The following is a 26,276-nucleotide window of genomic DNA, read 5'->3' as shown; positions in this document are numbered from 1 at the left end:
TATATATATATATATATATATATATATGTATGTATAAGGGCTGGATATTTACACAAATTTAACAATTCGACTTTGATTCACAAGCTTTTTAATTAACTTTCAATTAACTAAGCTCTTGACTAATGCTGTAAACTATGGGAGTCAGTTGTAGCCTACTATAATATTGAAGGTAAAAATGTACTGATTTGGATAGAAACAATTAAATTACACTCAAATATCATGTTTTTTTAAATAATAATAATAAAGTTAGTTTTAATATTAACTGTACAATTACATAATCATATTTCTACTCCAATTCCTTTTTTTAAAAATCTAAACATTTAAATGGTGGCTGTCATAACTTTAACGTTACTGATTTATTCATACATGCATTAAATATTGAATAACATTAAAGGTGCACTATGTAACTTTTCCGTCCGCTAGAGGTCGCCTATTCAAAACAAAGACTCTTGGGACATGTGGTCTTCACCTCACAGTCGGTGGAAAAGAATCGGGACAGGACTCCGGCAGAAATCATGTTCATGGAATGGATTATTAATGTTACTGCTGAGCTGAGCAAGGCCGCTGGAGCGATTGTTAATGAGAGATGAACACAACACGCCTCGCGAGCAGCGGGACTTTTATTATGTCACAGTCGCCGGCGCCACTTCAGCTTTTCCGGTCATGAGTATGATGTAACACAACTCTGTTTACCATATTAGACACATCTGAGTGTGTTGAAAATGATGTTATGACGTTACTCTGTGCGTTCGCTCAGCGGCTGCTATGACACACTGCAGTGAGAGTAAAGCGTTTCTGCAAAATAAAACCGGAAACCGAGGGTAACGCAGCTATGACGCAACCGACAGGCGACTCCCTCACACGTCCCGGTTCCTTGGTTAAAATAGCAATTTCTCATAATTTACAAATAGTTGGAAACACAAACATTTGGGATATTGTAAGTACTCAACTGAACAAAATATATAACACTGGCCTAGTGGTTTTTGAGAATATGTAGAATATGTAATATGGTGCATATATTTATCAAAATGCTCCTCTCTGGAGTTCATTTTTCCAGCTGACTAACGAGTTTATGGACACTGGATATGGTTTTTCTGAGGTAAATGTGACGTTACATGACATTGTTTACAAGCTGCGCATCAGAATTGGAAAGTAAAGTGATTCAAGTGACTTTGAATGTGGTATGGTTGTTGGTGAGGCGGGCTGGTTTGAGTATTTAAGAAACTGCAGCTCTACTGGGATTTTCACACACAACCATCTCTGGGGTTAACAGAGAAGTGTCCAAAAAGCAGAAAATATCCAGTGAGCGGCAGTCTGTGGGTGAAAATGCCTTGTTGATGCCAGAGGTCAGAGGCAACATGAACGCATGGATCCATCCTGCCTTCAACCAGCGGTTCAGGTTGCTGGTAGTGTAATATGAGAGGGATATTTTCTTGGCACACTTTGGCCTTTTTAGTATCAATTGAGCATCGTTTTAATGCCACAGCCTGACCATGCCCATCTCTTTATGACCACAGTGTGCCCATCTTTTGATGGCTACTTCCAGCAGGATAACACACCATCACAGAGCTCAAATCATCTCAAACTGGTTTCTTGAACATGTCAGTGAGTTCACTAAACTCAAACAGCCTCCGCAGTCAACAGATCTCATTTTTGGGATGTGGTGAAATGGGAGATTTGCATCATGGATGAGCAGCCAACAAATCTGGAGCAATTGTGTGATGTGTGATCATGTATGGACAAAATCTCTGAGGAATGTTTCCAGCACCTTCTTGAATCTATGCCATGCCGTTTTGAAGGCAAAAGGCAGTCCAACCCGGAACCATGAAGGTGTACCTAATAATAAAGTGGCCGGTGAGTGTATATTTCTGTTTCTGTTCGAAGAAAGTTATGAAAATTTTAGCTTATCCTTGTTGATAACAGTGAACTAAATGATTGTGTAGTAGAGTATTTCATTGACATAAGTTACGTAGCTGGGTTTTCATAACCTAAATTCCTTATGTAACTTGTTACAACACCTCTTTTTTGTGGATGGCGCATATGGCAGCATGTAAAGGTGACCTACAATGACATTTAAAAGTATGAGGTAAAATAATTCATATTTTTATCAAGTAATGTTTGGGCTGCAAATCAGCATATTAGCTTGGATCACAGAAATAAATCATTTTATAATATATTAAAATAACGCCCTGGGACCATTTTTGGGATTTCTGCCTGGGTTTGGCCTACCCAAATTGAAAAGCTTCCCATACTCACATACTAAATGCACAATTCCAGAAAATACTGGAAAAAATTATTTTGTCTGTATCATGTTGTATGCAAGATTTATTCAAAAGGACCTGATGCGAGGACTTTCCAGTATTTTCTGGAATCTAGGAAACACCCCAAACTGTCTGCAGGGTGCTACAAAAAAAATCAAAGTTATTACAGTTCAGACAACATATACTTACATGTTTATCACTTTTAGCAGTGTTTTATATAACTTCAAAAGGGTTTCCTGTACAATGATGACACCAGAATTGTGTATTTAGGCAAAATCTTTCAAAATCATTACCGTCCACAAACTTTTGAATGTCATGGTAAAAATCTACTAATTATTACTTAATATTATTACACTGCTCACTGGAATACTGGATTCTGATTGGTCAATTTGCGTGGCTTTCATGTCTGTTTTATGACACCGTTGTGCACACAATAAAATGATTTAAATCAATTCAACATGTCATTTATTTTAGTAAGCAGGAGACTGGCTGACAGTACATTATCTGTTATTACTATAATGGAAACTAATAACTGAGGAACTATTTTTATGGACAATTTGCATACAAACAAAAACTGTTAAATCTTCCAATGCCTTATTGGCAACATTACTAATACAAGTTAAGTAAACCAGATCTGATATCAAGCTAACTAATCCTAATCTCAGCTCATTAGATCTAGATTTTTGTAGGCTAATGATGTCCCGCAGACAATCCTTGACACACAAATGGTGATTCTTTTTGGATGTTTGTTTGGGAATGAGGGGGTAAATATCAGACAGCGCTGTGTTCCGGCTCAAAGATGACGATGATGGATTGCTGACGTTATCTTGAATATATGAGGGTCAACAAATCAAGACTTTCCCGTTAGCCTGAGGCCTGATATCTCAAAACAAGTCCTTCTCCGTGCACCACTGCTCTGCTCCAATCACTCAATAAATACATGAACGCACTTGTTTGTTTTGGTTTGCAGGTGTATCAGACCCTACACACAGTTGGCTATTTAAAACATTGCTTGTGTGATATTTTATCCATCAACATCCAATTAAATGAATGACGAGTGTGATAAATTTAGCATTGCGGTGTCTGTCGGCTCCTCACTGTGAACTTAAACGTGCCAAGCCGAGCTCTCTCCCTTCAAGAGAGGATATCCTGATAATCACTTTTACTTAATCCTGGATTTACAAAGCCAGGTACATTATGATGCAAGGCCTTTTCTTTTTTATGTACCGTATGCCTGCTACCTGACACTTCCTTTATATAAAAGAAAAAGGAGACAGATCCCTTTATTTGACTGACAGATTCTATCGGTGGGAATAAATCCTTGGTGTGCATCATCATTCCTGGTGCAGAAAGTGCACAAATGCTAATAATAGCCCGATTCAGAGATGTTCTCTTCTTACTTGGAGAGCTTGCAAGCTTGGTTTAAGAAGGACAATGCTTAAAATAATTTGCGTTTGGGTGGTTGATATATCATTTGTTAACTTTTTTGTATTCGATATCATGATTTTAAGCATTTAAGTGTTGTAAGCATATTTTAGGGACTGTGATTTCTCAATATTTTTAATCATAATTTTGGCCTCCAGTTTGTGATATATTGAGCAGCAAATCAGCATATTAGAATGATTTCTGAAGGATCATGTGACTGAAGACTGGAGTAATGAAAGTAGAAGTTACATTTTAAAATACATATATACACAGACACACACACATAATTGCGATTAATCGCATCTGACATAAAAAAATTGTGTTTATCTAATATATGTGTGCATATTTTATTGCTAGACCCCTGAAGGTGTGCTGTGGTATCGGGCATCAAGATGTTAGCAGCAAATCCTTTAAGTCCTGTAATTTGCGAGGTGGGGCCTCCATGGATCGGACTTGTTTGTTCAGCACATCCCACAGATGCTCGATTGGATTGAGATCTGGGAAATTTGAAGGCCAAGTCAGCACCTCAAACTCGTTGTTGTGCTCCTCCAACCATTCCGGAACCATTTTTGCTCTGTGGCAGGCGTATTATCTGCTGAAAGAGCCACAATACCGTTTCCATGAAAGGGTGTACATGGTCTGCAACAATGCTTATGTAGGTGGTACGTGTCAAAGTAACATCCACATGGATTGCAGGACCCAAGGTTTCCCAGCAGAACATTGCCCAAAGCATCAACACTGCCTCCGCCGGCTTGCCTTCTTCCCATAGTGCACCTGGTGCCATGTGTTCCCCAGGTAAGCAACACACGCACTCGGCCATCCACGTGATGTAAAAGAAAACGTGATTCATCAGATCAGGCCACCTTCTTCCATTGCTCCGTGGTCCAGTTCTCATGTACCCACTGTTGGCACTTTCGGCAGGGGACAGGGGTCAGCATGGGCTCCCTGACTGGTCTGCGGCTATGCCGCCCCATACGCAACAAACTGCGATGCACTGTGTATTCTGACACCTTTCTATCAGAACCAGCATTAACTTCTTGAGCAATTTGAGCTACAGTAGCTTGTCTATCTGATTGGATCACACGAGCCAGCCTTCGCTCCCCACGTGCGTCAATGAGCCTTGGCCGCCCATGACCCTGTCACGGTTCACCACTTTTGAGAGACACTGACCACTGCAGACCAGCGGGAAAACCCCACAAGAGCTGCAGTTTTGGAGATGCTCTGACCCAGTCGTCTAGCCATCACAATTTGGCCCATGTCAAACTCTCTCAAATCCTTGCGCTTGCCCATTTTTCCTGCAACACATCAACTTTGAGGACAAAATGTTCACTTGCTGCCTATTATATCCCACCCACTAACAGGTGCCGTGATGAAGAGATAATCAGTGTTATTCACGCAGTTGCTTCAATGCATTTAGGGGTGTGGTCCTGGTCAAGACAATCTCCTGAACTCCAAACTGAATGTCAGAATGGGAAAGAAAGGTGATTTAAGCAATTTTGAGCGTGGCATGGGTGTTGGTGCCAGACGGGCCGGTCTGAGTATTTCACAATCTGCTCAGTTACTGGGATTTTCACGCACAACCATTTCTAGGGTTTACAAAGAATGGTATGAAAAGGGAAAAACATCCAGTATGCGGCAGTCCTGTGGGCGAAAATGCCTTGTTGATGCTAGAGGTCAGAGGAGAATGGGCCGACTGATTCAAGCTGATAGAAGAGCAACTTTGACTGAAATAACCACTCGTTACAACCGAGGTATGCAGCAAAGCATTTGTGAAGCCACAACACGCACAACCTTGAGGCGGATGGGCTACAACAGCAGAAGACCCCACCGGGTACCACTCATCTTCACTACAAATAGGAAAAAGAGGCTATAATTTGCACGAGCTCACCAAAATTGGACAGTTGAAGACTGGAAAAATGTTGCCTGGTCTGATGAGTCTCGATTTCTGTTGAGACATTCAGATGGTAGAGTCAGAATTTGGCGTAAACAGAATGAGAACATGGATCCATCATGCCTTGTTACCCCTGTGCAGGCTGGTGGTGGTGTAATGGTGTGGTCGGATGTTTTCTTGGCACACTTTAGGCCCCTTAGTGCCAATTGGGCATCGTTTAAATGCCACGGCCTACCTGAGCATTGTTTCTGACCATGTCCTTCCCTTTATGACCACCATGTACCCATCCTCTGATGGCTACTTCCAGCAGGATAATGCACCATGTCACAAAGTTCGAATCATTTCAAATTGGTTTCTTGAACATGACAATGAGTTCACTGTACTAAAATGGCCCCCACAGTCACCAGATCTCAACCCAATAGAGCATCTTTGGGATGTGGTGGAACGGGAGCTTCGTGCCCTGGATGTGCATCCCACAAATCTCCATCAACTGCAAGATGCTATCCTATCAATATGGGCCAACATTTCTAAAGAATGCTTTCAGCACCTTGTTGAATCAATGCCACATAGAATTAAGGCAGTTCTGAAGGCGAAAGGGGGTCAAACACAGTATTAGTATGGTGTTCCTAATAATCCTTTAGGTGAGTGTGTATACATAATATAAAATGGTTGAATAAAATGTTTTAAATGAAGTACTTGAAATTTTAAATCAACTACTCATTTGGTGACATGAAGGTCAAGTATGATAACCCATAATCCCAATCCCAATTTCCACAAACGTATTATTTTAGCACTCATTTGAAGATCAAAGCATGCAACTTCTGTCCCTGTGCACATACTGGGCTCAATAAACACACAAGCGCTGGTGACGGCGATGATGTATTAGATCAGAAGCACCATCAGTCTAATCGACAGACTGATGTGACAAATATTGTGTCATTTGCTGACACTTTCTCCACGGGAGAAAACAGGGGCGTTTGGCTCTGACGGGATTGTCTAACATAAAATGATCAGGGTGGGGATTTGCAGGTTAAGAAAGCTTAGGGGTTTAATGTCATGACGTCACTTTAATTAGCGGCCGCTTTGATCCCTTCAGCCTGTAAGCCACTATTCTCTGGCAGCCTGTCGGAGGAGACCAGCACTGATCTCTGCACTGGAGGATGCACCTGTCTGAAGGAGGCCACTGAGAAGCTTCACTTTTCATCCTGACATCCCACAAGTAATGAATCTGTGAGTGGACGGCCAGAGAAGCGCACGTCAAAATGGCAGACAAGGATAGTGTGGAAAAGTACTTGGAGAATAACCCACAGTACGCCAAAGAGTATTTTGACAAGAAGATCCGATGCGAGGCCCTCGCCGCTGCTTTCGCCGAGAACCTCGACATCAAAGATCCGGCCTCGTTCAAGGATGTCAGCCAAATCCAGGAGGCCAACATCATCTTTGACATGATCAAAGAAATGCATTCGCAGACCGTTATGGAAAAGGCCATGCACAAGGTCCTGCAGAGGATATGTATGCTGGTGAACGCTGACCGCTGCAGCTATTTCATACACCGAGCGAGAAACGGCATCCCTGAGCTCGCCACATGTCTTTTCGACGTCACCCCTACTTCGAAATACGAGGCCAACCTGGTCAACCCTCAGTCGGAAATTGTGTTCCCTACTGACATTGGCATAGTTGGCCAAATAGCAACCAGCAAAAAACCAGCTAATGTTCCCGATGTCAAAAAGGTGAGTAAAAGACGTAAAGCTGTCTTCCATAGCTCTTTAAAAAAACCTAAAACCTTTATTAAACTCTGCAAATAATAAACAAATGTGTCCAAACACAATAAATCCAAGCAGCATACATTGAAAGATATATATATAGTTTTATATATCTTTAAAAATGTTTTAATAAAAACAACTAAAAACAAAAAAAACTTATATTCCATATAAAATAAATTTAAATGAAGGGGGTCCTGGCTAACAGAACGGTCTGGCAGAAGTAATGTTTTAGAATGTTATCTGGTCTTTAATAATGTTCTTAAAACGTTAGCACAAAAACATTATCTATATAATTCATGGAACGCTTTGAAATGTTTTAGTTGTACATTTTTTTTTATGTTAGTACTATTTTTAGGACGTTCAGAGAACATTCAAAAGTAACGTTCCCATAATGTTTGCAAAAATCTGAATAACCAAGAAAAAACTTTTTTATTTGAAAAAAAAAAAATGGACATTTTGAACGTTCAGAGAACATTCACAAATAACGTTTATTAGACTTATTGGTAGCTGGGTTAATATATATACTGCTGGTACTTCTGAGAGTGTAAGGCATTTTTTTTTCAGCCGCTTTTTGCTAAATTTCAAATAATTTTTAAATGCCACAAATCTTGTATCAACTTTATTTTTGTGTAAAAACTTGCCTATAATCAAACTGTTATTAGACAAAAAATTCAACTTCTTTGTTTTGCATTAAAACGTTTATTTCTTATGTCCAGCCACTGTAATTTCCTATAAATCGTTTAGCGTTTTATGTTTTTGCGTAATATGTAAATTGTGTTCAAAATGTAAGTTTTTAATTTTTTTAAAGGCCAATAAGCAATATTTTTATATTTCTAATAGATGAAGATTTATGCAGATAATCCACATTGTTATTAATGTGGTAACATCTAAAAAACTGATTTTATTGTAGTCAAAAATATTATTTTAATATTAATATGGCATTAGGTTACAGCAGTGAAAGTAATTTTAGTTCAGGGAGAAAGAGCTCCTCAAGTCCACTCTTTATAGAGCTGTAATATGCTTTACACACGTTCATTTATAAAAAGACTGCATGTTGTAGGCAAAACAACTTCTTAGGCTTCTTAGGTGAGTCTGTTACCTGAACGTCGACCTTTAGTTTGACAAAGGATTAAACTTTTTCTGTCCCATGGTCATTGAGGTCAGTCAACCCCCTGCAGAAAAGCAGCTTATTTTCTGTATTCCTGCTAGCCTGCACTTGTTCACTTATAATGGTGCAGTCTTGGCCAAATGGTTAGCGAGTCAGACTGGTAACCCAAAGGTTGAGGGTTTGATTCTCAATAACAGCAGGAAATGACTGGGCAAGGCACCAAACCCCAAATCGCTACAGCAAAACTGGCTGTTCACTGCTCAGGGTGTGTGTTCACTACTCACTGATATGTGCACTAACTTGGATGGGTTAAATGCAGAGATTATGGGTTACCATACTTGACCTTCATGTCACTTTCACTTAATTAAGGTTCATAATTTTTTCAAAGTAAAATGTGAAAGTGAATGCTTTCTAAATAAGTTTGCAGTAGCTACTTCACTAAGAGACATATACATTTGACATCGTCCAGCATGATCTTATGTATTATGTGAATAGTAAGATAAAAATGAACATAAAGATACTTCCATAAGCTATAGGCAGTGTTTAATCACGGCACACTGGTGTTACCTCAGCTTAAGTGTCCAAGACGGGGTTAAATGTATTAACCTTCATTAGGCTACATAACAGAGAAGTGTAAATTTAGGCAGAATTAGTTTCAGTGACAAGAGCCACTTCTCAAATGTATCTCAAAGATACTTGTTCACAACTGAACTGAAGTTTAAAAATATATAATTATTATTCAAAATACATTTATTTTGTCATATAAGCTTTTAAAATGTAACCAAATGATACCCTGGAAATGCTAAAGATTCAATTCTGTGGAAATAAATAAATAAATAATGTTTAACTCTAAATATGCGTCTTCATATGAATGCCATGGTAACGTTATAGGCTATTTAAAATGGCGGCGGGATTAATGTATATTTCGTAGTAAATCGTTTTTAACCAATCTATATTTTAACCAATTTGTCTGTTTTGAACATTAACTAATACCACTTTCCTCCTTAGAATTCCAAATTCAGTGACTTTGTGGACAAGCAGACGGGATACACCACTAAAAACATGCTGACTTCCCCTCTCATGAACGGGAAGGACGTACTCGGTGTGGTTATGGCGATAAATAAAGTTGGAGGAAATGAATTCTCCAAAGCAGACGAAGACGTGAGTATACAAGAGGCGTGATAAACAAGCATAAATTAAATGACTCTGTACGCAATTGGATAGTCTTTCAACCAATCAGACCACAAGAGGCGTGATCAACGGGCAACGACCCATCTCTTCTCTATCCGTCATTGTGTTAAACCCGCCAATTGTCTGTGATTGGTTCCCACAAAAGTGTAACAGAAGCAGTAGAAATGAATGTACAGGTTTCCAGACTGAGTTGCAGGCCAGGGCGAAATCAAATCGTCGGCAGATCAGGCTGGGTTTACCCAGTCTATTCCACAGTAACTCCACAAATTTACAATAGATTAATTCACTGGAATGCACTAAGAATCTCTTGTTTTTCTTACCAAATCCTCACAATTTCCTATTGAAGCTTGTTCCGCTAGACTAGAGATTAAAACATATAAAAGGTAATTGTTCATTAACTGGAACATTGAGTGATAATATTTCAAGTGATTTCTGACATTCTGACAGACTATAAATATTGCCTTAGAAACATTTCAGTAAAAACTGCTGATAGGGATTAGAAGAGACATTTAGCCTATGTTTTAGAGCATCTGAGAAAAGAAAGAAAAGCTTTTGAAGTGTGTGACTAATATGTGAGCATTGCTTCATACATCTCCATATCTCACAATTATGACGCAATTGCGAGATATAAAGTCAGAATTGTGAGATGTAAACTGTCTTTTTTCCCTCAGAATTGGACTTTATATCTCACAATTCTGAAAAAAGAAGTCAGAATTGCTAGTCTGACAAGCCAGACCCACATCAAGATGTTGGGTCTGGGAACACACCATTGGCAGGGCTCAATCCGAGGGGCGGATAAACAGTTGTCTTTCAAATTCCCTCTGCACGCAATAGGATAGCGCTACAACCAACCAGAGCAATGAAGAAGGTGAAGCGGAGCTAGTTGATAGATTAAACTTTCGCCGTATCCGGTCAGCAAAACTCTGAACACATCTTCCTTTCTTAAGAATGACTTTAGTGCCGTTCTTTGTTCTTTTCTTAAAGAAAAGCTTAACTCCAAGTCTTCCAGAGTCGCGACCAAAGCCGATTCGAAAGACCGCTGTTCGCCAGCTTCTTTGTTTACAAGTAGCACGCGGAATCTCCACAACTCTGCCGTCATTATGTAAATCCCGCCCACCGACTCTATACACGATGTGATTGGCCTGACTAGAGTTTGGTTTTTTCAGCTCGCAAGCCAATGGAGAGTTGCTAGACGACCCTGGCTGCAAATTATATTTTCTGCTGCTAGGGTGCGTCTAGATTTCTAGGCTACATAATTGCAAGCTATAAAGTCATAATTGCGAGATATAAAGTCAGTATAGTGTGATATAAAGTCAGAATTGCAAGTCATAAAGTCAGAATAGTGTGATATAAAGTCGCAGTTGGGACTTATACAGTCAGAATTGCGAGGAAATGTATAATGGGAATGGGGAATTATCATTTGCGAAAAAAAGTTTTTTTTAAATTGTGAGATAAAAAGTCGCAATTATCTTTTAAATTGTTTTAATCGTGGCGGAAACAAGCTTCCATACTTTCCAGGTTTGTTTTCAGGCAGATGCTTTAAAACATAGGCTAAGTGTCTCTTTTCACTTCTAATACTTATTAGCAGCGTTTACTGAAATGTTTCTAAAGCAAAATTAATTGTCCATCAAAATGACAGAAATCACTTGAAATATTATCCCTCAATGTTCCAGTTAATGAACATTTTGTATTAAGGCAGCGTATGTTACATAATACAGACATGTATTACTACTGTTGATCCTGGGATCATCACTGATGACATGTCCAAGTAGCACCAGACGGTGTACTACAGAGATCTTTAACACGTCCGTAATATTGCTGCAGAAATAATCAAGCTTTGCACACGTACGTCTCCAAGATGTCTGTTAAAAAGCAATTAATCTGCTGTGTACAAACATCTGATAATCATCTTTAAAAAGTCAGTTTTACATACATTCTAAATCTTAAAGACGTTTTCTAAATGTCTATTGAACACCTGACAGGAAATGTCTTAGAGACGTATTGCAGATGATCAAACGCTATGAAAAAGACATCTTGCAGATGAAAAGACGCACATCGAACGGACGTCTCTGAGATGTACGTGTGCTATCAGGGGCTGCTGTAAGTCATTTGTTAAAGGTTTTACACTTCGTCATGGGCCGTAGGAAAAAGGTGGATAGAAATGTATGCGATCGCAAGGAGTTCTCCATGCAAATATTTAAAGCTACACTGTGTGATATTTTCCCCCATCTAGCGGTGAAAAGGTATATGACCATCCAGTGAATATTAGTTTCTGTTCCTCTCAATTCCGATTTCGTTTCAACACCTACGGTGGCCGATTTAGTCCAAGATTAACATGGCTTCCAGTTCGACCTCGTCAACATTCGACACGGTGCCATCGAGTGTTAAAACACGAAAGGCAAAGCTTGAATTTACGGTTATGTCCCTCTTTGGCTTATGTACTTTCAAGATGGAGGGGCAACATTCGAACCCCTGACCCGTATGTATTTTCAATGGCATATTATAAACTTACGAGAATATTTTATTACTTGAAAGAAGTAAATATACATTAATGAGCACATATTTTTGAAAGAACTAAGTGTTTTTAGCTAAGAATAAACAAAAAAAGTTACACAGTGTAGCTTTAAGTATAAAAGAAAGCTTTTGAATCGTGTGACTAATGTATGAACATTGCTTCATAAATCTCTATGCTAACTGACAATGGGCATCCAATTAACCTTTTTAATTGCCTTTTTAAAGAGTCATCATGAAATAGAAGTTGCCATAGTTTTTTTCTTCCATATTGTGATGAGTGAAACGACTTGTCAAACAAGAAAAAATGTAGGGTGGGACTTGATTTTGTCCATCGGGAATTGATTGGATGGTTGTGCTTTGCTATTGGTCGATTTCATGTGAGTGACAGGTTGCCCCGCCCTCATCTGAGAAGAGAAGAAACATAGCTGCAAGAGGGAGGGGATGTTATTTGGATTAAAGATTATGAGGGCACATGAATGTATATACAATAATAATGTGCACAGATAAATAATTTATAACAAAAATGTGAATGTTTTTCAGCTCTTCACCAAGTACATTACTTTTGCCACAGTCATCGCCCTACAGCATTTCACTACATACATGTTTAATGTGGAATCTAGAAGAAGCCAGGTAATGCTTTGGACTACATCACCTAATGATGTTTGACTGTGATTTGAGACTTGATTCTGACTGAAGCACCGCCACAGGTTCTTCTATGGTCTGCGAGCAAAGTGTTTGAAGAGTTGACAGACATTGAGCGACAGTTTCACAAGGCCCTGTACACCGTCAGGATCTACCTCCAGTGTGAGAGGTACTCTGTCGGCCTCCTGGACATGACCAAAGAAAAGGTTTGTGACATATGATGAACATCCTACATTTGGTCGTTGAGCAGTGGTTCATAAAACGCTTGACTTTGCTTCGATTGTTTAGGAGTTCTACGATGAGTGGCCGGTTAAATTGGGAGACGTGGAACCGTACAAAGGCCCGAAGACACCTGACGGCAGGGTAACAACTTTCTTTCTCTTCGGTTAACAAGTCAGTGCTGTCTAGTATTATTATAACTTTTTGTTTCTTCTAACAGGAAGTCGTCTTCTACAAGATCATTGATTATCTGCTAGAAGGCAAAGAAGAGATCAAAGTCATACCGTAAGCATCTTTTTTACTCGTATTATGAAAAGTCACGTATTCTGCCACACATACACCACACGGGCAAAACTATATGGACACCATTTTGTAGCGAGATTGGCTAATCGAGTAATATCTGTGAGAACAAATCCTGAACCAAACCAGACACCTTTGGGATGAACTGTAGAGATCAACCAATCATTTTCCCGCATTTTTCAGAGAGTTTAAATACACGGGTGACAATGAGCAGTGTTGGGTGTAATGCATTAATAAGTAATTAATTACTGTAATTGAATTACCTTTCCCTTGAAAAGGTAAAGTAAGGGATTACTCTTCATTTTACTGTAAATCAATTACAGTTACTTCTGATGTAATTGCATTAAATACTGTATAGACTATAGAGCAATTCTATATAAAACAATAGTGGAATTATCATCTAATGTTAAAATGTATGTTTGAAATGTAACCATCTCCTTTTAAATGCTTTGGTCAGTTCAAGAATAATTTGACATTTTATATTATTTATTTGAAAGAATTAAAAGAGCAGTTTCATGTCTATTCTTGTATTGTTCAACTAAAAAAGTCATTTGTTATAAGTAATGCATTACACTGTTGAAGATGTAATTAGTGACTAGTAATGAATGACTTTTTTAGAGTAGCACTGCTTATGAAATGCACGTATCATTTGCTGCAAACACACCTGCTTTAAAAGACTCAAAATAGTGCTAAGCTAAATAAGTGCTAACTTATTTTTGACAGCGACAAAAACATGAATTGGCTAATTCGTTTTCATTGTTGCTTCTAAGGACAACAAAGAGCCGGGACACATGGGCATTTCTTTTTCTCTTTCATTTTAGTCATTACTCTCTTTTATTAAACTCAATGAGGCTTACAACCAAAGTCCCTTTAAGGCAAATCATTTCACTTGGCGGCCATATTTGCAACGCCTCCGGGCTGCTATTTAGGGCATCTAAGTCCTATCTATTTGAATGGGGGGAATCCTGAAATAGCATAAACTGCTTGCCGAACTCTCAATTAAATTACATTTTTCAAATCAGCAACAAAATCTGACGTGAGCTGTCCCATAAATGTTGTTCCTTATGCATAAATAGCGTTAAAAATGCTTATTTTTCAGGCTAGACGAGCCAATGCACATGTGCAGTCCTAAGTGCGAGTCTCAGGTTTCTATAGGAACCGGAGCTTCTAACGGCAGCTGCAGTGACGCAATAACTTTACCAATCAGTGATTGGCTCTTTTAATAAGAAGGCAGATATTGCGGATTGCAGGTTCTTCTATTCATAAGCAATAAGAGTGATTTCTATATCTATAGTCTTTGGCAGCTGTGTCAGTCATGCAAGTACAGCTCCTATCTTTTTAAATGGAGAAACATCAACTTCTCCAAAGCTGTACACCAATCTTCCGATTCAATTTCATATTTGAATCCGTTTGAGCTCCTAACGGCAGCTGCAGTGACACGACTTAAAGGGATAGTTCACCCAAAAATGAAAATTAGCCCATAATTTACTCACTCTCAAGTCATCCTAGGTGTATATGACATTCTTCTTTCAGACGAATAAAATCTGAGTTATATTACAAAAGTCCAGGGTAATCCAAGCATTAGAATTGGATTTATAGTTGCTCTGTTTTTGAAGTCCATAAAAAGTGCATCTGCCCATCAAATAACGTGCTCCACGCGTTTAAAGCTACACTATGTAACTTTTCCGTCCACTAGAGGTCGCCTGTTCAAAACAAAGGCATAATTTGATGATGCCACGTTTGAGCGCAGAATCTTGGGACATGTGGTCTTCACCTCACAGCCGGTGGAAAAGAGTCAGGATAGGACTCGGGCAGAAATCATGTTCATGGATGCGATTATTAACATTACTGTAGTTTGAAGCAGAGCAGTACCGAGTGTTGTGGAGCTGAGCAAGGCCGCTGGAGCGATTGAAGAGCGGGACTGTTATTATGGCATAGTCGCCGGCGGGACTTTTATTATGCCACAGTCGCCGGCGCCACTTCCTCTTTTCCAGTCATGAGTGTGAGGTAACAACTCTGTTTATCGTATTAGATATATCTGAGTGTGTTGAAAATTAAGTTATGACGTTCGCTCTGCGGCTGCAATGACACTTGTTCACACTGCAGTGAGAGTACAGCGTTTCTGCTAAATAAAACCGGAAACCGAGGGTAACGCAGATATGACGCAATCGACAGGCGACTCCCTCAAACGCATAGATCACACGTCCCGGTTCCTTGGTTAAAATAGCAATTTCTCACGATTTACAAATAGTTGGAAACATTTGGGATATTCTAAGTACTCAACTGAACAAAATATATAACACTGGCCTAGTGGTTTTTGGATATTTTACTGCAAAAATCTTACATAGTTCACCTTTAATAAAGACCTTCTCAAGCGAATCGACGCGTTTGTGTAAGAAAAATATCCATATTTAAAACTTTATAAAGTAAACTTTCGGCCGACCGCCTTCCCTGTTCAATATATGGAAAAATTGTTGAAAGTTCAACAATCGATCGAAAGACTAACGTGACCAGGTCCGCTCGTCATGACGTCACGTACGCATCTTGAGTTTCACTTTCAACATTCAACACTTTTCCACAGAATGCGGTCGGCCGAAAGTTTACTTGATAAAGTTTTAAATATGGATATTTTTCTTACACAAATGCGTCGATTCGCTTCAGAAGGCCTTTATTAACACCCCGGAGCCGCGTGGAGCAGTTATTTGATGGACAGATGCACTTTTTATGGACTTCAAAAACAGAGCAACTATAAATCCAATTCTAATGCTTGGATTAACCTCGACTTTTGTAATATTACTATTAAATTATGGGCTAATTTTCATTTTTGGGTGAACTATCCCTTTAACTATCCCTTTTAGCAATTGGTTCTTTTATTTAGAAGGCGGGACTTATTCCGCCATATTGTGCGCTGCACTTTCTCCCATTCATGGTAATAAAAGTGCGCCGTCTTTGTATCTAAAGTCTTTGTTACTGCACATTTTAGAGACACGGGTGGCAAACCAAAACACTCAAATCTCTCGAGTGAACTAATTCTTATTCTTGGGTTTCCATCCAATACTTTCAAACAAATTATTACATTTATGCAAAGTTGATAGATTTATTTATGTTCACCATTTGAAAACATTATTCTTTCGTTTGCCTGTTGTTAATATTGTTGCTGCTGTTGTTATTTTAAAAATGCTGTTTTTGTTGTTGGCATTGGATGAAATTATGCAGAAACAGAGGTGCAACAATAAATATTGTTTCTGCACATTAGTTATCGGACATACAAATAATCAGGATTGGTTATAAAACACTATATCGGTTGATATCTAATTAACTTAAACACTGAGGGCCAGATTTACTAAACAGGGCAAATTAGTGCGAGAGAGCCATTTTGGAAGAGGAAAGTTCTACTGAATGATCTACTGACGACTCGCAAATGAATGAACACAGACGCAGCCGGATCATTTCCATAATGACCAACACAATCTACCAGTTAGCATAAATCTACCAGTTAGCATCTGGTAAACACCAGTGAATTGACAGGCGCAAATCTTTCATTTAAATACTCTCCTATAAATTTTGCGTCTGAAAGGGAAACTCAAACTACAAATGCATATGCAATAAGTTCAACCGCAAAAATAACCGTACCCATGCCTTTTCAGTGCTCATTTTTCACTGGGTGTAGTTTTTTAACGGCAAAGGAGAGTTTGCGTTGGTGCAAGCGGTTAGTAAATCTGGCCCAAAGTGCGGTCCAGACAAGTGTGGTCTAGTCAAAACTGTTCTGAAGGACCAACTCACTATTACTCCCTATAGTTTTGAAGTGAAATACTCAACAGGCACATATGGGTGAAGTGTTTGGGTGTCCACATACTTTTGCCCATATAATGTACTAGCTTGCAGTCTCTCTCATTTGAATGTTACTGCTTTCAGGACCCCTCCTGTAGACCATTGGGCACTTGTTAGTGGCCTCCCCACCTACGTGGCTGAAAACGGCTTTGTAAGTCCAAAGCATTTTCTTCAACAAAATTCATCCAATCCAAAATCCAACTATGCAGTTGTGAAAGTACATTATCCTAAAACCATGTTTCCATAATGTTAGTGTGGCAAAATGGATAGAGCTCAGGGCTGGTTTGATTTTTCATCATTGTGCCCTTAAGCAAGCACTTAGACGAAAGTTGTTTTATAACCAGGATAAATAACGACTTAACCCAGGTCGTGATGAGATGCTTAATGGGTTACCCGACTGCTTACCATCTTCTTGCCTATGTTGACGGGGAAAATCTTATTTCTCTTTCTGCAGATTTGTAACATGATGAATGTTGCTGCTGACGATTACTTCACATTCCAGGTACTGTAAGCCATCCCAGGATAAATCCTTCCCAGAGCTCATATTATTCCTAATCCACACCTGAAATAGACACAAACCTGTTACCCTAGATTTAAACTGAGCTGGAAAACAGTCTTAATTTTGATTAGTTAATCGGGCACGGAGACAATTTTTTCCCCAATCATCACACTGTTAAAAAAAACCTGTTATAATTTGACTTTTTTTTCTTTGCAACTTTTCAGAAAGAAGCTGTGGACGAGTTGGGTTTCGTCATCAAAAACGTCTTGTCCCTTCCCATTGTCAACAAAAAAGAAGAAATTGTTGGTATTGCCACTTTCTTCAATAGAAAAGATGGCAAGCCATTCGATGAGCAGGATGAACAAATTACTGAAGTGAGTCTTTAGATGCTCACCATCCTTTTGGCTCCAAGAATCTTGCGCAGCAACACTAAAATCTGTTTTTTGGACTTTGTTTCAGGCCCTAACACAATTCTTAGGATGGTCTGTACTTGTTTGTGACACATATGACAGACTGAATCGGGTGGAGTGGAGAAAAGAAATCGCACAGGAAATGGTCCTGTACCAGACCAAAGCCACTCCAGTTGAAGTCCAACAGATTCTGGTGAGGCACCGTACGAGATTATTCTCTGTTCTGTTTATCCGTCTGTTTTATCATGTTGGCTAAACATTTTGTGTCTTGTTAGAACACAAAGGAGAAGTTTGACCAAATCCCAGAGGACTGCGATCAGAAAGAAATGTACAAACTCTTGGTATGACTCCCCCTAACCAAACATATATTATCATAGTGAACATCTGATGTTTGATTTGTAATATATCTGTATGTATTTTAACACACAGAGAGCCAACATACCAGTGGCCAAAGATGTTGATCTGCTGGAATTTAGTTTTAGTGACTTTCCTCTCACTGAGGTTGATCTCATCAAGTGTGGTATTCGCTGTTTCTTTGAACTTGGAGTGGTGGAGAAGTTCAAAGTGCCAGCAGAGGTGAGACTGGACTTTATAAGCATTTCCACATCAACACGATAGACTTTGAGCACACACAATTTCTTCGGACACTGCAATGGTGGTCGTGATATGGCGTCATGCTCTTATGTTAAAAACATAAATTCAACAAAAGTCCAAAATGAAAACATATACAAACTATTCCACTTTCCTGCAACGCTGCAGATTTAAAGTTTGTGTTCTTTCAATTCAGATTCTTTTGGTCCACCACACTTGAACTTTACGAAATGCGACACTTCTCCACGAGCTTGCGTTTCCGGTCTCCAGGATTCATATGCGTATGAATGGAAGCGATGAATGGAGCGAAGTGTCGTGTGAAAGCTGATTTTTCAATTAGCACTCATCTTATTACTTAAGCCTCTGTTTATTTAGCAAGTGATTAGCAATAACCAGACCTACACAGAAAGCTTAGCAGATTTCCACAGAAATCAAATGTCCGCCATTCACACATTTATACATGCATTTCCCTGGACTTCAAAACATATATGAACGCAACACGTGTGCATGATTTGTGGCATGTTCCTTCACTACTTCAATGCTGTCTACACTTACACCAGGTCCTAACCAGATGGATGTACACCGTACGAAAGGGCTACAGAGATATCACCTACCATAATTGGAGGCATGGGTTTAATGTGGGCCAGACCATGTTCTGTCTCCTGCAAGTGAGTTTTTCTTTTTTCTTCACATCATGCTATTTACCATTAAAGAGGACATAAAATTGAATATTGTTTGCTCGGCTAACAGACCGGAAAGCTGAGAAGATACTACACGGACCTTGATGCCTTTGCGATGGTAGCGGCTGCATTCTGTCACGATATTGACCACAGGGGTACCAACAATCTCTACCAGACAAAGTAATTTAGCATATATATCATTTTTACGACTAACATTTTCCAATAAAGCAAGGAAGGCATTTTGCTCACAATCCATTTCCAATGTAGGAGCGGATCACCTCTGGCCAAGCTTCATGGGTCCTCCATCTTGGAAAGGCACCATCTTGACTACAGCAAGACGCTGATGGCAGAAGAGGTTTGTTGGGACACAAAGCACAGGTGTTCCAGAGTTTAATGCAGTAACCAGGCCAACATTATGTTTTGCTCTTTTACAGAATGTAAATATTTTCCAAAGTCTGCAGAAACGGCAGTTTGAGACCGTGCAGCACTTGCACGATGTCTGCATCATTGCGACTGACTTGGCCTTGTATTTCAAGTAAGCGCTCGAGCATCTCGTCACCTCGAGTAGAGCCACTCTTGAACATACACTGATGATGGTCCAATTTTCTTTCCCAACACAGAAAAAGGACAATGTTCCAGAAGATTGTTGATGCCACCGAAGCAATGACTGATGAGAAGGAAATGGTCGCCTATGTGGCCAACAACCCCATTAGGAAGGAAATCATAATGTAAGCATCACTTCTCATTGGTACCATGCTAATTGAGAAAATATTGAATTGAGCATTTGAAGACGTGTTGTTTGACTCCAAACAGGGCAATGATGATGACCGGTTGCGACTTGTCTGCCATTACCAAGCCATGGGAGGTCCAGAGCAAAGTATGTGCAACTGTGGTTATTCATGGTCAGGATTATCCAGTCCGTGGGTCATTGTGAACTAATGGCGCTTTTTTTTCTTCTTCTGAAGGTGGCTCTCATGGTGGCAGCTGAATTCTGGGAGCAGGGAGATCTGGAAAGGACAGTGCTAGATCAACAACCCATTGTAAGATACTTTGTTTTTGGTTTTATTCAATTGGTTGCGTTGTAAGAAAACTAGTGCCTGAATAAGAACATATATCTTTTGAATCTCTTCTCAGCCCATGATGGACAGAAACAAGTCGGACGAACTTCCGAAGATGCAGTGTGGTTTCATTGACTTTGTGTGCTCGTTTGTGTACAAGGTAAATCCATCAAAGTGTCAAGCTGGAATCAATTTGGTTTTTGCAAGCAGAAAATGGGGCAACTGTCCATAATGGCTTTTCCTGGAATGTCAGCACAAAATTGCCTACAAAAGTGTTCTGACAGGGAATGATCGATCAGCAATTACTGGTGGGCTTGTGAGTGCTTGCAGTAACATGCCTCTTTTCTCAAACAGGAATTTTCAAGGTTCCACAAAGAGATCACTCCCATGTTTGATGGCCTGAACAACAACAGGGTCCACTGGAAGGAACTGGCTGATATTTGGCAAGCAAAAGTAGACGCTTTGGAGAACGAACGAAAGCGACTAGAAGAAGAGCAGGCTAAAAAAGGTACGTAGGACAGTTTTTGCCACTTTTATAGACGGGGATAGTAGATAAAGGAAAGGAAATGATGAGGGAACCGGATCTGAAAATGGCAAGAATTGTCTGCTAGGGTAAAGCTAGCCTTGATTTCATCTGCACACAATTGACCTATCGGTAAGCCCCGCTCCCCTTAGTTACTGTTGCTAACTCGGACAACCAAATGTAGTTGCTAACGCTGCGTCCCAATTCGCATACTATCCGTACTAAATAGTATTCGAAAAAAGAATTAGTATGTCCCAAATCGTAGTATGTTGAAAAGAGTCTAAAGGCCTGAACACACCGGGACGAATATCGCGCGCGCTTATCGCCAGCGTTTTTCGTGACGTTTTTCAGTGCGTCTTGAGCTTAGCATTAGCTGCTCATCATCTTCTTTGTCTACTTACTACTTCTTCGTCGTATCAATGTGTGCTCGACAAGAGCGTTTTGTGCTTGAGCGCCACCCAGTCGTGTTTTACTGTCACTTCAGCAGCTCCAGGCACGTGAACAAAAGCCCCGATCTCATTGGTCGGCCAGTTTTTGACGAGCTGCGTCAAAATAAAAAAACGAACCCGAGGCGTTTTTTAAAAACTGATGTTTTTGCGCCTGCCGTTTTGCGCGTCGGTGTGCACACTCACATTGGCGCCCATTGTTTAGTCCCGAGGCGTTAAACGTCGGCGATAAACGCGTGCGAAAATCGTTCCAGTGTGAACAGGCCTTAACGGCTGATATTGCCCACAACCCATTGCGAGATGGACGAGGATTTGATTAGAACTACAAACGCGGATAAAAAGTGTTAAAAAACTACAAACATGACGGTTATGCGAGTCCGACGGTTAAGTAGAGAGGGTTAGATAAAGGGGTTTGAGTGAGCAATTATCAGTATTTTACCTGACGAAAAGATATTTATTCAATATTATCCACATTATATTTCACCTGCAGCAGCAGCATTGTGAACTTTTGTAATGATACGTTTGGCCATTAACTTTTAAATGCATCATTATTGAATTTGACGATGATTGACTGGGCAGTTTAAACGGTGACGGGATGCACGTAACTAAGCATCAGAGTCCGTTACAGATGACGAAGTAGTATTTCCCAAAGCTTGCATACTCTTCTGCTTACACACTCAAAAGTACTTTTTCTTCACAAAAAGAGTACATACTTTTAGGTCGTAGTATAAGTAGGCGAATTGGGACGCAGCATAACTCTTACAATGACAGCTGTCAGTGTGAAAACCTCAAGATGTTTTTGGACACAGAATGACCACCTCTAGTCGAGGAGCATTCAAGTGGGACTTAAATATGCCATGGAGGGATATATAAAATATGTTAAAATAAATATGGTGGGTTTCAAGATTCATTTGGAAGCGAGGGTTTCTAGATCACAATGCATGTGGGAGTAGCCTCATGTTACGGTCATCACGATCGCAGATGACAACATCCGGAATCTACACTGTTCATGTACAGGCTCAGCAGGGTAAGATTAAATAATTTTTCATTTAACCAGTTTAATAAGGAAAGGCACTAAAAAGTAGACCTTCATATATGTGATTTTTGACCTATACTGTTAATGTTACATGATGTGAGAACAGTGCGCTATTTAGGTTTGTAGGTTAGCATGGACTCACTAACTTTAATCGCAACTTAATGAGAGTATGAGAGCCAGAAAATCCTCTCAGGATACCTGGAATCCGTGTTACATTACCCCAGTCACACCATCAAAACGATGAGAGCTTCAGATCTTTCAGTGTTTCTCTATGGCGCTGAAACCTAAAGATTTCAGAGTTCCGGTCCCTGTGCAACTGATACTCAACTGCCATTGGCTCATCTGCATTCGAGGGGAGGGGCTTACCGATAGGTCAATTCACCAATACTGACTAAGGTTGAAAGCCTGTGTATAACATAACCTGTTACATCAACTACAACAATTTTCTCTTACCCTATTTTTTTTTTTTTTGCTTTTCTTTGAAGCCGGAGGTGAGGAACCTGGAGAGGGAGGAAAGTCCAAAACCTGCACCATATTTTAAACTTCACCCGCCAGAAATTCAGAGCCACAGAGAAGTCTGGGCCAGCTGGCAAACATGTAGAGGGAGGTGAAACGTGCTCCTAGGATCACTACATTTTCACCAGATTCCTCCATTTTCCGTCTCATTTCCTCGGACGTACCTTCTCCAAGTGAACACGTAGGCATTCACCAGAAATGGAAGTACTGTACCTGTCAGATTCTCTTTCTGATGAGGTGCCAGCCTAGAGCACCAGCTAATTTTCACCATATAGACAACTTCATGCTTTTTCCTAATCGTTGATTTCACCTTGACTGTACCTTTTAACATCTAACTACGCTGGAGGAAGTAATGCGCATGCAACCGCTACATTTGCCACACAATGGTGGCCGAAACGCAACTCTGTACGAATGTTTAATGTGCTGTAGTTCACAGAGCTTACTTGGTGTCCATAACAGTTGTGGCATTATGAATTAGAGCAATCAAAATGAATAACTTTCTTGACAGTAACTAATTGATCAAAACAGCAAAATTCTCAAATAATTTCAGAATCTTTTCCAGAATCTTTCCAGAATTTTTCTCTAATTTTGATGAATTCACTACCATTTTAAGGTGAAGTGTGTAATGTCTGTGCCACCAAATGAAGATTTGCTGTTTTCAAACAAGTTTCCTAAACACACCCCCATCGGCAATTGGTCAAACAGATAGCCCTGCCCCCAAAACAAACGCCATTGGTGCAGTTGCCAGGCTGTTTATTGTTTTGATAGCACCTTTTTTTTGGTGAAATTAACTTATAGCCTTTTTCTGCATATTAAACATCCCATAAAACTACACACTTCAACTCTAAACAAAGCAATTCAAATGTTTTTCAGTAGTTTAAAGGTGAAGGACCAACTCATTTGAATAAGAGCTTTTAGAAGTTGTGGCCGATGGCTTATTAGCAAGTGTCTTTTACAATGACGATGGCACTGCTAACGCTAAACATCGTCAACCACTTGTTGCATTTGTGCTTGGATGGATATGACACGGGACGTTTGAATTCTTAAAAGATACAAACGCTTTTCTACTTTTTTGTTCTTCAAGGAAAATGAAGCTGAGAAGGTGAAACGGTCTAATTGTGGGTCAATGGATTATGTATTCAGGAACAATCCAGCTGTGGAGAAACATTTATGACCAGAACTTTGATGTTTGTTCTTTAACCATTTATTGATACCTAAGCATTGCACATAGTTTTCAACCATAATGTATTATCGAAAGTATAACATTGAGTGTATTACATAGAATATCAATTGATAACATAGAGGTATTTGTTTATACCAAACGTTTGAATTACTTTTAAGTGGTATTCTATGGAGGCACGAGCAAGAGGTACGACATGTCAGGGAATATTTACAGAAAGTACATCATATGCTGCGACGAGGGAACGGTCAGTTCTTGAACATGTGTAAACCTATAAGGAGATTTGAAGTGAGTTTGATGGGGGAGCAGCTCCTGAGATTCACTCAGTTTTAATCTTTAAATACCATGTTTATTTAAAGCAGACTGCTGAAGCCTCTAGATATCTCCTCTGGCAGAAGCCACTAACCCAGTTCGTAAGGTCAAAGTCTCCTTTTTCTTTGAGAATTTGATGACGGCGGTCACATTTGAACTAGTAAATGGACGGGTAGCTGCACACTGATATCGCCTGATGTCGTTCTGCTTTTAGGAAAAATACTAGGCTCCTGATTTGACCAACCAAACAAGTGTATATAGCCTATATGAAATGACCACCGAAGAGATGTAGTAAATGTCCTGACAAATCAAATTCTTATGCAACATCCGCTTGTTAGAAAAATCAGTTAAGGCCTTTAATCCAATCACAGGGGCCACGGCGGTCTAAATAACTTCACTGGAACTAGTGACTGCATTTAAAATGTCAAACCCTTTAAATCCAGATCAGACGGAAGAGGCCAAAAGTGAGTAAATCTCATCTCAGGTTAATGGTTTGTACACTTTGTTAGGCTTGTGTATAATAATATGTACTGCATTTTTTGCCGTGAGCGTGGAACTGATATCCGATCCTCTGATTTACTGAATACTACTGCACATATACGATACTGTAAATGATGTCATGTGAACAAATAAACACATTATTCAGAGCTTTCTGGAGTTTCGAGTAGTCTTTGACCACCACTGCTGTTTATTTGAGGTCTCGGTGACCGCACAGTTCTGTCAGGTTGCTTTAGAGGGCATGCCAGGAAGCTCTCATGACTTTTCTATCATGCAGTGGATTATCTAATAAAGCTGGATCATCCCCAGGTAAAGAGGCTCAGGTAATTGGCTGACAGCCGAGACGAACGACTTTTCTCTCTCGGTGCATCTTACAATATAGAGCAAAATGCTTCACGTTCAACTTTTAGAAACCGCACCTCATTTTTACATTTTGTGGAAGTACAGAAATGCACCAGAAGCGCAATCGCATGGGCGTCTGTTTATATGTAAGCATAATGGACCACAATGAAGAAAAGGTTTTCTGACCCCACCTGACTGATTCTTCACATTGATTGGCTGGCAGCCACCGTCGGGTAAGCTGAGGCCTGGGACAGTTTAGTTTGACAGTCTACTGTGATCATGTGAGTTTGACGTGAGAGGTATAAAATAGAAAGGCTGTCTATTTCAGAAAGCCAATGGTTGGTGCTAATGCGTTGGCCATTCCCAGGCAAAAGCGACAGAGGAACCAGCACATCACTCATTCTGTCAACATTTAATGGGTCAGATGATACAAACACTTGGTAGTGTCTGTTTGTAAAGTTAAGATGCTATGGGTTCCTACAATGTTTCTATTGATATTGCCGCAAAAGTAAAATCCTTTACTATACTTAGAGGAAACCCAAATTCTTTCAAGTAATGTTTTATGAATAAGGCCTGACGTACACATACAATTCTTCATATGCAATTACAGTCAAACCAAACATTATTCAGACACCAGATATAATTTTTTATGAGTGGGTGCAGGACACTATAGTTCATTTATGTAAGTGATAGGAGTGAAGTGAAGGATAGCAAAATAAAGTAAACTGTGACATATTATACCCCAAAATTCTTCATACAGTGACTACAAGTAAAATTGATAAAAAATTGGGTCCAAAATTATTCAGACACTTTGACCTGACCGTGTTTTACTGAAGTGTTTTTTCTTTAATTGCTAATGTGACCTTTTACACCACAGACTGAACACAATAAAGCATTGCTTGGTCATTGGTTGACCTAAACTGGTATCATCTAATTGTGAACTTAAAAGGGTACTTCAGCGCTGGGAAGATGAATGTGTATTTAAACTGGGTCATTTATGTAGTAGAAATGTGAAATTATTTTTGAATTTGGTCCCTTCT

The 26,276-nt window shown here is 39.6% G+C and overlaps 1 protein-coding gene across 2 annotated transcripts; it reads left to right on the top strand.

Moving 5' to 3' along the window:
• The first annotated feature begins 1,814 nt into the window (after positions 1 to 1,814).
• Positions 1,815 to 25,048, top strand: pde6c (phosphodiesterase 6C, cGMP-specific, cone, alpha prime). 2 transcript variants are annotated; one of them, XM_079845415.1, is made up of 22 exons: positions 1,815 to 1,854; positions 9,457 to 9,609; positions 12,694 to 12,783; positions 12,861 to 13,001; positions 13,084 to 13,158; positions 13,235 to 13,299; positions 17,230 to 17,296; positions 17,600 to 17,647; positions 17,869 to 18,018; positions 18,104 to 18,247; positions 18,330 to 18,395; positions 18,484 to 18,630; positions 19,206 to 19,313; positions 19,396 to 19,505; positions 19,593 to 19,680; positions 19,760 to 19,860; positions 19,946 to 20,053; positions 20,139 to 20,202; positions 20,291 to 20,365; positions 20,460 to 20,543; positions 20,738 to 20,891; positions 22,874 to 25,047. In XM_079845415.1, exons 1-22 carry the CDS (start codon positions 1,825 to 1,827, stop codon positions 22,927 to 22,929), a joined length of 2,124 nt encoding a protein of 707 aa, XP_079701541.1. In that variant the 5' UTR covers positions 1,815 to 1,824; the 3' UTR covers positions 22,930 to 25,047. The 2 variants fall into 2 exon arrangements, with proteins under 2 accessions (XP_079701541.1, XP_079701540.1); XM_079845414.1 differs by lacking the exon at positions 1,815 to 1,854 and adding an exon at positions 6,684 to 7,307 and having other exon boundaries at positions 22,874 to 25,048.
• The last annotated feature ends 1,228 nt before the right edge of the window (positions 25,049 to 26,276 follow it).

The sequence above is a fragment of the Gobio gobio genome, assembly GCF_949357685.1.
Source record: "Gobio gobio genome assembly, chromosome: 20".
Lineage (NCBI taxonomy): Eukaryota > Metazoa > Chordata > Actinopteri > Cypriniformes > Gobionidae > Gobio > Gobio gobio.
Note: the sequence above shows the minus strand (reverse complement) of the source record. Positions and strands in the feature narration are given on the sequence as shown.